Raw genomic sequence first — 11,865 nt, 5'->3', positions numbered from 1 at the left:
TCAAACATGGTGGTGAGAGCATCATGCTGCAGGGATGATTTTCTTTACCATAGACCATGAAGTTGGTAAAAGACTTGAGACTGGGGCTGAGCAGGACATTGAAGCTAAACATACAGCCAGAAGGAATGCGTGTTCATGCGTTAGAATGGCCCAGTCAAAGGCCAAATCTGTGGTAAGATTTCAAAACCGTTGTTGACATGTACTCTCCATCTGACTGAACTGGAGCTATTTTGTAGAGAGAAGGGCAAAGCTTTTTAGCTGTACACATGCAAAGCTGGTGGAGCCATACTCATACTATTATTGAAGCAAAAGGTGGTTCTACAAAATATTGAGTCATTAGTGCCAAATATACTTTATACAAATACTACAACGTTTAAAAAAATAAAAACCATGTATCATTTTCCTTTCACTTCGCAGCTGTTCACTACTTTCTATCACATGAAATCCCATTAAAAAACATTAAAGTTTATGGTTGTAACATGGTAAAATTTGAACGATTCAGAGGGGCAAGAATACTTTAACAACACACAAATTTATCTTATCGGCTTTATATGTGTCTCTCTGTGTTTTCTTTTGCTTTGTGGATTTAGTAGTTAAATATGTAATTATCCAACAGATGAATTCACAACTGTATTGGGTTAACAATATCTAATATCTCAAGCTTAAGATAATTCATTTTCATCACTTTCTTTCCTCTTATTTGAAACCCAATTTTGTTCTTCTTTCTGTACCTTTCAGTTTTTAATAATCATTTTTAAGTGAAAACCATAGCTTGCTTTAAGCCTTAGCAACAAGAATACATGGCTTTTGTCAGTACAAAACAAGGAATAATCAGCTTTCCTTTTTGATTTATTAGTTGAGACAGTAATGTCATATTTGATTAGGTTGAGATGCTTAAAACACCACACCTCTCCTATCAACATTACAGTCACACAGCAGCCAATAGAATGAGTGGAGTAAGTGGCATTATATTTTGGCAGGAACACCCATCCCACGTCACTTAGTCACCACCCCACCCCCTCCTCTGTATCTGCCTGTCTATGGGTGTGTATGTGCATCTGTCCTTGTGCATTTTGTCTGCAAACCCTGCAGGATAAAATCCAGCCTCTGTTCTCTGCTGTCCCTCTTTCTCTCTGTCCCTCGCACATACAAACACAAAGCTCAGCTCAGCCCTACACTAAATACACACAGAAATTAATAAAACACACAAATTCATCATTAGTTGGTCCACTTTTCTGGTGCTGTGAAACTTAAAATTTTGACCTCATGGAGGATTACCACAAACCTGACCAGCAGACAGTCCAGGCGCTGAAGAACATCGCTAACCGCCTCCGAATCAACTCCATTAAGGCAACGACTGCAGCTGGAAGTGGGTGAGTTCCATCTACAGACATTGCCAAATCTTTAATTCTAGAAAATGGGACTTCTAAGGGATATATATATTGATACTTGGATAAGGAAATTCTTGCACAAAATATGTGCATATTTCCTGAGACAAGCCTAAGTTTTGCTTTTCATCATGCACAAAAAGACAAAAGCAAATCTATTGAGCTGTGCATGCACAGATGCACACACAAAGACAAATGCGGGCAAGGGGCCAAAGGAACAGTGTGTTTTGGCATTGTGCTCCTTTGGCCTATTTATATAAGAAATGCTTATATTCAAAGTTTTATTATTTATTTCAAAGATTTTCTGGCATGCAATCTACATCTTTTAACAGGTTTATCCATTAACTCAAAAACACTTCCCTTGCACAATTTTCTATATAAAGATGTTTGTCCTAATTAAGCATTTTTACTGTTTTAAATGTTAGTATGTAGAATGTTAAATATAAATTAGCTATTTTTTTTTAACAATAGCATAACTAAATATAAAGTATTTCAGGCCTAAATAAGAAAAGAAGGGAATGTCTGCCCTTATATATGATTGGGTAATTTGTTTAGATTTTAAATATCTATTGATTTTGTTCATTGAATTGTTTCAACATATTTCCTACAATTTATTTTATTTTTATGATGTTTCTATGCCTTTCCTCTGAATAAGTTACATGACAATATTATTGAATCTCTGACTTTCAAAGATTCAAGTCCTTCTAAGTATCCATACCCAGAAAGACTTTGTGAATATTTGTCAAAATAAAGCAGCTTAGACATAGAAACCTAATCTTACTTTATGCTCCTAATGTTAAAAATGAAACTATAAATCAGTCAGATGGAGTCTTTGTGGTTTACTGAGCCGTACCTTCTCTGTTGTACAGCCATCCCACATCATGCTGCAGCGTAGCAGAAATCATGTCTGTCCTTTTCTTCCACACCATGAAGTACCGTCCTGAAGATCCAAGAAATTTTAACAATGACCGGTTCATCCTTTCTAAGGTGAGCTGCAGTGTTCTCAGGGCTGGTCTGGAATCTGCTTCATATTTTTTTCATAGCATTCTAAATTGCTGCTGTGTCTTTATTCAGGGTCACGCTGCTCCCGCTTTGTACTCCATGTGGGTTGAAACAGGTTTCCTGAAGGAGAGTGATCTGCTCAGTTTGTGCCAGGTTGACTCGACCCTGGAAGGCCACCCAACTCCGGTAAACTGTCACATACTGCACCACGCACTCAGGGATTACCCTTGATCATCACAAACAAGAAATCAATAGCCCCTACCTTGTAATGACACTCATAATTTATGTGTTTTCAGAGGCAACAATTTGTTGATGTGGCCACTGGATCACTGGGACAGGGGCTTGGTGTGGCCTGTGGAATGGCATACACTGGGAAATACTTTGATAAATCCAGGTAACCCTTCACAGATCTTTACATGGGACAACAGGGAAGAAAAACAATTTTCTGGAGGCCAATTTCAGGGATTCTTATAACTTGCATGAGAATTTAAAGAAATACCATAGATTTAGCTGTAAAATCAATAAAACTCATTTTAGATATAGTTTATCACCTGTTTATTCCCATGTGTTCCCTCTTAAGGTGTTTACCTGCTCTCTGGTAACAGCTGATCAGTTGATTCTTGTGATTCACACACCACTGTCAGTGTGTGAATGTGTGTATGAATGGGAGGATGGATGACTGATTGTAGTGTAAAGTACTTTGGGGTCTCTGGGGACTTAATAAAGCACTATACAAGTGCAGGCCATTTACCTTTTACCGTTTGTGCCTTTTGTGATTTTATTGACCGAAATACACACAAAGCAGAATTAGCAGCATTATTCTTCAGTGTGCTTCATGAAAAAAAAAAAAAAAGAATTTTGTGAAATGCTGCAGTGGAAATCCATACTTCATTACCCAGCTGGGCTTTCACGATAAATGCATATTTGTTGGTTACAAAAATACACCACAAGATACTATCTTTAAATTTTGGAGGGTATAATCCAGTAAAAAGATAAAAACGTTCCTATACTCACAGTTTCTGAATGTGAAGTTTGAGTTTAAGGAATGCACCTTTCTGATGCCTTTTCATGAGGATTTCCACATTCAGTGACTGTGTGCTGCAGCAACATGCTCTCACGATTCTTCTGCTCTAATAATCACAGACGCAGTCGTTACATCTCAGTTATTTTAACTACCCAAGCACATTTAACTTCAGAATAAAATTCAAATATTCTAATTATATCTGGTTCTCCCTTCTGTTTAGTTTTAAAGTTATCAGCTGTGGAAAAAAATACAATTCACAAATTTTAAATTAGTACAACTAGCAGGCAGAAATATTTTCTCTAAAAAAAGAGATTCTTTGTCCACTTTTATAAATGCATTTTGTTTTAGAAGTAGGTTTGATAATCAACCCACAGCTCAGATTATGAACTTAAATTCAGTCTGACTGGAAAATGTTAGCCAGTGAATCAAATAGAACCAAGTATATACTACACAGAGATGTTGATGAAATGTTGTTATCCACTTCAGTTACCGTGTGTTCTGCCTGCTGGGGGATGGCGAGATGTCGGAGGGCTCTGTCTGGGAAGCCATGTCATTTGCCTCCTTCTATCAGCTTGACAACTTGGTGGCCATCATGGACGTCAACCGCTTAGGCCAAAGTGACCCTGCACCCCTGCAGCATCACGTAGAGAAATACCAGAAGCGCTGTGAGGCTTTCGGGTAACAGTGAACATTGATAATTCAGCATGAGTCTGGTTAGCGTTAAATGAATAAAAGTAGATTTTTTTAGGTAGGTATAACCCTGATGTCTTCATATCATCCATAATATGAAGCATTTTTTATTGTGAGCCTATCTGTGTCTTTGTGCTTAGCTGGTATGCCATTATTGTGGATGGTCACAGCGTTGAAGAGCTTTGCAAGGCTTTGAGCCTGCCACGTCATCAACCCACTGCAATTATTGCTAAAACCATCAAAGGCAAATGCATTCCAGGTAATAGTCTGTCCCTCCTCACTCGCAAATGGACGGCTCAGTTCTTTCATAAAATACACACAAATCCTCACTCAATACAGAGTTCTGTAAGTTTCAGTATAACTAAAAAAATTTCTGTTCGTTTTATGTGTGCTGTTTCAGCTGCAGAGGATAAGCTGGGCTGGCATGCTAAAGCTTTGCCCAAAGACATGGCTGAGATGGTTATGAAGGATCTGCAGAGCCAGATTATGAACACCAGCAAGCACCTTTACCCCCCTGCTCCTATCGAGGACTCCCCACCTGTTAGCCTGAGGAACATCCGCATGCCAAGCGCACCCAACTACAAGCCTGGAGAAAAAGTTTGTCAAATCTATACAAATAGAGTATAAAATCACCTTTAGATGGTCTGTTAACAAAATACTTGTCTTCAAGTCTCAAGTCAAACTCCACATAAATTTCCAAAGAAGTCACAATGTGCTTCCTAAGTTATGCCTTAAATGCTAACATATTTGAATGAGCATAATTATTATCAGAAACATGTGTGTTATTGTTTACCATTAGTGTTTAATTAGCTAATGCTAATTGTAACAAAGTAAATAAATAATTAATGTCATGTTTAAGTTTGTCCAACTGTTGAAATACATGGCATTTCAAACATGTGCTAACAGTTTTGGATGTTTATGCTCATTCTTTCTATGCTATTTGGCAAATTTAAGAGCATTTGATGCAGCAGTTCGAAAATATTAGAAATAGATTTTCAGACTGTTAAAAATAACTTTTCTAAGTTGTTTTTCAAATACGTATACAGACTCAAAACAATTTCAGAATCTTCTGCATGTCTCAGTACAGAATTTTCAATTTTTGTATTATGGCATAAAAAAGCCTTTAATCTAAAGGTTATGCAATTCTGGAAGGTAAAATAAAATACAAAACGATCTGGGAGCTCCCACACACACATTTAATTTCCAAAGAAAAATGTAGCCTTTTTAATGATATGACATTCATTAATATAAGAGGTAATTATAATACTTATATCTAAAAAATACAAATTAAAAAATGCCAAAGGTACCACAGCTGCAACAAAATCTCCACTTGTTCATGTTTATCTAAAAGATAGCATTAGCACTGCAGCACAGCTAGCTACCACTTGAAGTTAGAAAAGCAACTGTTGAAAGCCTCTTGTCAATGGCTTAAAAGTTGTAATATTTGTTCTGACACATTCTTGGGTGGTTTTCGTTGGGTGAAATCATTTTCACAGATAATTATTATTCTCTCTCTGTTTAGTAGTTAGTGATATAGATTCTTTTACATTGCTTAAATATTAGTAATCACATTCACCACACTAAAAGTTCTGAAACTTTTAGGTAATAGTACTTTGTACATTAAGTATTTCAGAATTATACTGCTGGTAAATTAAAAGGCCTTATTATTCATATTACACTTGTTTTCTTTACAGTGCTCAGTATATTATCAATTGATCAATTGTCTATACCTACTTATATGTGCAGAGCTGGAATGGCAGAATATTACCCCATAATTATTTCTTACTGTGTGGATAGGTATTTGGACATATATATGAATATTAAGGCTATGATGAGAGCCATTAAAAAAAAAATCACATTTGTCCTGGTTTTATGACTCCAAGTGACACATGCAAATTAAGAACTGCTACAAAATAGTATACGGGGAATCTCTGTTAAAACTGATGGGAGAATATTTTTATTTTTTTTACAGATTGCTACTCGCAAGGCGTATGGAATGGCACTGGCCAAGTTAGGTCGCTACAATGAACGTGTAGTGGTCCTTGATGGAGACACCAATAATCTCACCTGCTCTGAGATCTTCAAGCATGAACATCCAAACCGCTTTGTTGAGTGCTACATCGCTCAACAGAACATGGTATGATCCCCAAATAAATACACATTACAATTTTGTTCATCCAGAAAGCTTGATTATAAGCAAGAAATATTGTATTTTTTGATACTTTTAGTTTCATGTTCTTATTTTCATTGTTTTATAAACACAGTAGAAATTTTACTTTGCATTTTTTTATTATTTTGACTCCTAAGCGGCTTTAACCACCCTTTATTATGCTCAATGTGGCTTCATCTAATTATTCTGGGTATAAAAAAACCTTTCTTTACCATCATTTTATTAAATACTAATGTAGAGACATTCAGACTGATTCTCTGGCTCCAGCAGTCATCTCTAATGTAGGTCATGCATGCATGCATATGACGATAAACCGTCATGACAAGTGTATTTGTAAGTAAATTATTAATTAGTACAGAGGATGGGACCATCTGGCTGAATGCAAGACACAGGTTTAAAATCTAATGGTTTCTCAATAAATTTGGCAATGTGAGCATGATAATGTAATGTAATTTTGTGCATTATACTGTTTATTATTGCAACAATAAAAATCCTGACATCCAATGTTGCTTTTGACGAAACATATTTATGCTACTGTGGAAAGAAGAAAGAATGAAGAAAAACTATTTGTAAAATGAGGTATGTCACTGATTCCCCCCATATGGTAACAATAAGCTGCAGAGATTTTTGGAAAGCTCATCTCACTAACTCATAGCTGAACTGGTCTTTGGTTCAAAGAGACCTTTGGGGGAAGGCTTTTGCAAGAAATATTGGATCTTCTGTGTTTTCTTTTTGTGGTCAGGTTAATTTGACCTTTGTCCTGCTCACTTGGCACAGATATATTGGACCTATATGTATATTAAATGAAACAATAATACATTTTTTGCAGGTCAGTGTTGCCATGGGATGTGCTGCCCGGGAGAGGAACGTTGTATTTGCCAGCACCCTTGCCTCCTTTTTCACTCGTGCCTATGATCAGATTCGCATGGCAGCAATTTCAGAAAGCAACATCAACTTGAGTGGCTCCCACTGCGGTCTGTCCACTGGTTAGTAGACCGCTGGTAATAAGCCATGTTCACCACAAGTCTTCTTACATATCCCATCACTAAATCCACTTTTATTCCTTCACACTGTGTTCGACCACTTCACAGCCTCTGGCTTCTTGGACTATATTTTGGACTCACTCTAATAATATTAAATGTAGGACAAATGAAAACATTTTTTGTGAATTTGCAGTTATTATTTCTCTTTCCCTCTTATGGTGTGTCTTCCTTACCGTTTTCCCCCACTGGGCTTTCAGTCCTAACTCAGTCCTCCCCTCGTTCTCCTTTTGTGTCTGCACTGGAAGCTGTCAGCAGGGAACCAAGTATCCCTTTGTTAGTCCAGGTACCCTGCATCCAGATTGACCTTTTTGCTCCTGCATGCGCCAACTCACCAAAAAATGAAATTGTTTTATGGTTGGATGCCTTAAATAGATTATAAATGCTTGCACTCTAACAGGAGAAGAAGGTCCCTCTCTGATGGCTCTAGAGGACATGGCAATGTTCAGGGCTCTTCCCACTGCTACAATCTTCTACCCCAGTGATGGTATCACCACAGAAAAGGCTGTGGAACTGGCTGCAACTACAAAGGTAGATATGGCTTCTCTGTAGGATCACTAAAACCCTTATGTAATGCAAAAAATGTCCCTTATCGTCATGTTTATCTTAATTGTCCTCTTTAATAAGGGTGTTTGCTACATTCGAACCAGCCGCCAAGACAATGCCATCATCTATAACAGCAATGAGGATTTCCATGTTGGACAGGCAAAAGTAAGTAGCTAATGAGCAATGATGTACTGTGCCATAGTTGACACATAATACATTGTAACATAAAAGAGACAATTAAATTGTCTTTGGCAGGTGGTGTTCCAGAACAAAGAGGATCAAGTGACTGTGGTTGCAGCAGGAGTGATTGTGCATGAAGCCCTTGCTGCTGCTGAGCATCTCAAGAAAGGTACAGGACAATAAGAAATTATTTTAACAGTATTCGCTGAGCAAAATTTGTCCACATGCAGATGCCCTTGATGTCCAAATGATGTTGAAAGGTGGTTGGGGTTGATCAAATAGGCTAACCAAGCTTGAATTTAAACATCTTTATTTAGGCAAAATATTGATGGGACCTGTGGCATAAAAAAGATTGGTTTTAAACATATTATTTCTGGGCTAAACAAAAACAAGGTCTTGCCAAATTTAAACAGCACAAAAAGATGTCCACGGTCATCTAGTGTTTGGAGAAAAGCAGAAAAAAAGCAAAAGAATTATGAAAAACCTTTAGTTTTCCAAATTCTTACCTGTCACATAGTTCATGTGCTTATGGATTGTTTTGCTCCATCAAACTCATTTTCCAGAGAGGATCACTGTAAGAGTGATTGACCCCTTTACAATCAAACCGCTGGATGTTAAAACCATCATCGACCATGCACGTGTCACCAGGGGAAGGATCCTCACCGTTGAAGACCACTACTATGAAGGTATGTTTCAGAAAACGTTACTCATGCTGCACAGCTTGCATTTTGTATGAAAACCACCAACCTGGCATCCAAAAGCATCTTGGAATAATGTGGCTCTAGACCACTGCCATTGGTTCATGTATTTTACTGTGCTGTGGTGGCACATTTCCATTGGTTCAGTGACACAAATATGCTGTGTTGGCATTTACCTATTGGCTGACAATGCCTTGTTGTGTGCTCCCATTGGAAGGAAGGTACTGGTGCCGTTGTATGTTTTGTAAATGTTAAAGAGAGGGAGAGTGCTGTCAGGTTTCCTTAACTGAGCATGTGCCTGTGGGGCAGAGCGTGACCTAGATAGCACAGTCTGACTTGCACAGCTCTTCGTAGGAGAAAAGCACAGGGTGAAAGTGTACACTGGACTGGACAAAGAAATTTTAGCAGTTGTCATTCTAATGCTTTGTACCATATATTTAATTTTTTTTTTTTTTACCTTGGATGAAGCTGTAGATAAAGAAATTATTTTTCCTTCTTACTGTCAGAGTGTACAGAATATACATCTACAATAGAATAAACTGTTCTTCAACAGGTGGTCTGGGGGAGGCAGTATCCTCAGCAATGGTCAACGAGTCCGGGTTTACTCTGCATCGCCTGGCTGTGTCCCACGTTCCCCGAAGCGGCAAACCTCATGAGCTCCTGAAGATCTACGGAATAGACCGCGACGCCATTGCCCAGGCAATCCGAAAGATGCTTAGCAGCTCTGCTAATGCCAAGTAATTTTTTCCCATGCCCCACCCACCTTTCTAAGTACACCCTTCAGGTGGAGATAGACAGGTATATTTTGGAGGCACAGAACCCATTTTTATCATTAAATCATTCACTGTAAAAAAAAAAAAAAAAAAAAAAAGCTGTGTGCTGAAGTGTTGTGATTTTGTGCAGTTCACCTTGAAGTAGACTTCTGCTTTAACCTTCCTTTTGTGCATTCATCCTCCCACACAAATAGAGATAAACAGTCTCTGTAACACACACATCTTCACTCATAAACTCTTTACTTCTTATGGATCCAGTCCAAAAATGAGATGTTGCCATTGGTCACTTTGTCTTTGATGGATTATCACTGTGTAAAACAATTTGTTGTTCCATTTCAACACGTTACTTGAGATGCACCGATCTGAGATTTGTGGCCGATTTCTGAACTACTGTTTTTGTAAAGCTTTGACCTGCCAAAACCAACTTTAGCACTTTTCTGATAAGGAAGTAGAAATATCAGCATTCAGGTTTTTTTTTTACCTGGCCTTACTGTCATGATCAATAAATAACAATAACAAGGTTATTTATATAAGGAGCAATGTCACACAGCATGTATGACAGAATTGTCTCTGTGAACCAGTGTTTTACAATTTTAAAACAAATACAAAATTATTAGAGTTTAGATTTGAAGTTGTCTTTATCATCTTATATTAGCAATTAGCATGATTTGCACAGTTAGCATTAGCAACTGTAAACTGCCATCTCTGTGAGTATTCAATAGAGTTTAGATCCTTACCTGAACTCTGACATTTTCAAAAGGCTGTCAGCCTTTCCCAATCCATCCTTTTCTATGACAGAAATAGGTTAAAACTTTAAAAGGCTAACATATTTGCTGTGATATCTTCCGACTTCCTGGTATCTGAGAATCAGTCAGTCAGTTCGCCCCTTCGCTAATTCCTTTCCCATGTCTCCACAGCTGGCAAAAGTTGAAGTCTTGTGGCAGATGACAATTTTCCATTGACAAAAAGATTGGGTAAAAAAGAACGAAATGACTAGAAGCTATCAAAGTCTAGGTCTCTTTTGTAGCAGCCCCAATGAGCCCATGACAATCGTACCTAAAAAAAAAAAAAGTTTCCTTTGAAAAATTGTTTTGTTTTTGAATTCATTTTTATAACGCTTACTAAAACGGAAAATTGCTAACTTTGAGTCTTCCCGCAGTAACAGCATCAGCATCAAAGAGTGTTGTTGTAAGAGCAAGTTGTTAGTTCTCAGGTGTGATATGTTCGCAGAAACATATTACATTTTGAGTATCTCGCTGGCTGGTCACCGGTCAGGGCCCATCAAGCTTTAAATCTGCCAATTTTGGCCAGCTGATTTCTCGGTGCATCTATGCATGTTACTCTTTTATGTCCTTTCAGTGCTTACTGATTTACCTTGTTCAACAAGAAATAGTTGTGTATTGCTCTAATGTTCTAATACTGGGTGGGGCCCAGTTTTAATGTAGGTGTTAATTGTGTCAACAGTGTCAGAAAGACGACCTGGGTTCTTGTTTGTAAAAGGTAGCAGGGGGCAAAATAAGATCAAACAAATGTTGTGAGGTTATAAACCGTAAGCCACTAAATAAGGGTTCACTTCCTTATGCTCGTTCATTTCAGCTCTGTTTTTAATATTGATTTTAAAGCTGTTTAAACAAACACACCTCAGGGCTTCAGGTCCATCCAGTGTTGGTACAGAGTTTGACTAATAAAGGCTGTGGCTGTGATTTTAGTTACATCTGACTTGTGAACAAGAGAAAAAATACACCTTCTTGGTTACTTGACATTTTGTATCTCCCATACTATCATGCAATAAAGCCCTCTGCATTTGACTTAGAAAAACGTTGTTTTGTTCTGTTCTGTTCTGTTAATTGAGACCAGTGTCTGTATAACTTACATTAATTCAAAGCATTGAACAAAATATTTTATTTAAAAGTAAATAACATCTTATTTGTATTGGTGGCATATATTAAAGTCTTAATATCAGGCATGCCTAAGGAGCCATTACATTTTACTATTTTATAAGTTAAGTCATATATTATAAGTCATAAGAAAAAAACAAAGCAAAGAAATAAAAAAAACCAATCAAAGTTCAACATATTGTTTCTTCTATGGCGTCATAGACGACTTCCTGGTATCTCTGACTCTTCACAGTTAATCTTATCAAATACAGGATTGTGGTTTGGCCTTTATATTATCTCCACCCTCTTTTGTCTGAGGTTGTAAACTTATAATATCTCCAGGCTTGCTGTTGCTGCCTCAGCTTCCTGTCCCAACAAAAAAAAAAAAAAACACATGTAATGTTTTTAGATGACACAAATGCTCATATGTTGACTGTCCAATCCTTTAAAACATGTTAAATCTAACTTTCGATGAAG

At 37.4% G+C, this 11,865-nt stretch overlaps 1 protein-coding gene across 1 annotated transcript; it reads left to right on the top strand.

Annotated features, from left to right (window-relative positions):
- Positions 1 to 1,089: 1,089 nt before the first annotated feature.
- tkta (transketolase a) lies at positions 1,090 to 11,329 on the top strand. The gene is made up of 14 exons (XM_047346788.1): positions 1,090 to 1,373; positions 2,258 to 2,375; positions 2,463 to 2,576; positions 2,687 to 2,784; positions 3,901 to 4,092; positions 4,245 to 4,363; positions 4,505 to 4,701; positions 6,077 to 6,241; positions 7,104 to 7,260; positions 7,715 to 7,845; positions 7,942 to 8,025; positions 8,116 to 8,209; positions 8,604 to 8,726; positions 9,292 to 11,329. The coding sequence occupies exons 1-14, from the start codon at positions 1,267 to 1,269 to the stop codon at positions 9,477 to 9,479; spliced, it is 1,887 nt and encodes a 628-aa protein (XP_047202744.1). The 5' UTR covers positions 1,090 to 1,266; the 3' UTR covers positions 9,480 to 11,329.
- The last annotated feature ends 536 nt before the right edge of the window (positions 11,330 to 11,865 follow it).

The sequence above is a fragment of the Girardinichthys multiradiatus genome, chromosome 20, assembly GCF_021462225.1.
Source record: "Girardinichthys multiradiatus isolate DD_20200921_A chromosome 20, DD_fGirMul_XY1, whole genome shotgun sequence".
NCBI lineage: Eukaryota > Metazoa > Chordata > Actinopteri > Cyprinodontiformes > Goodeidae > Girardinichthys > Girardinichthys multiradiatus.
Note: the sequence above shows the minus strand (reverse complement) of the source record. Positions and strands in the feature narration are given on the sequence as shown.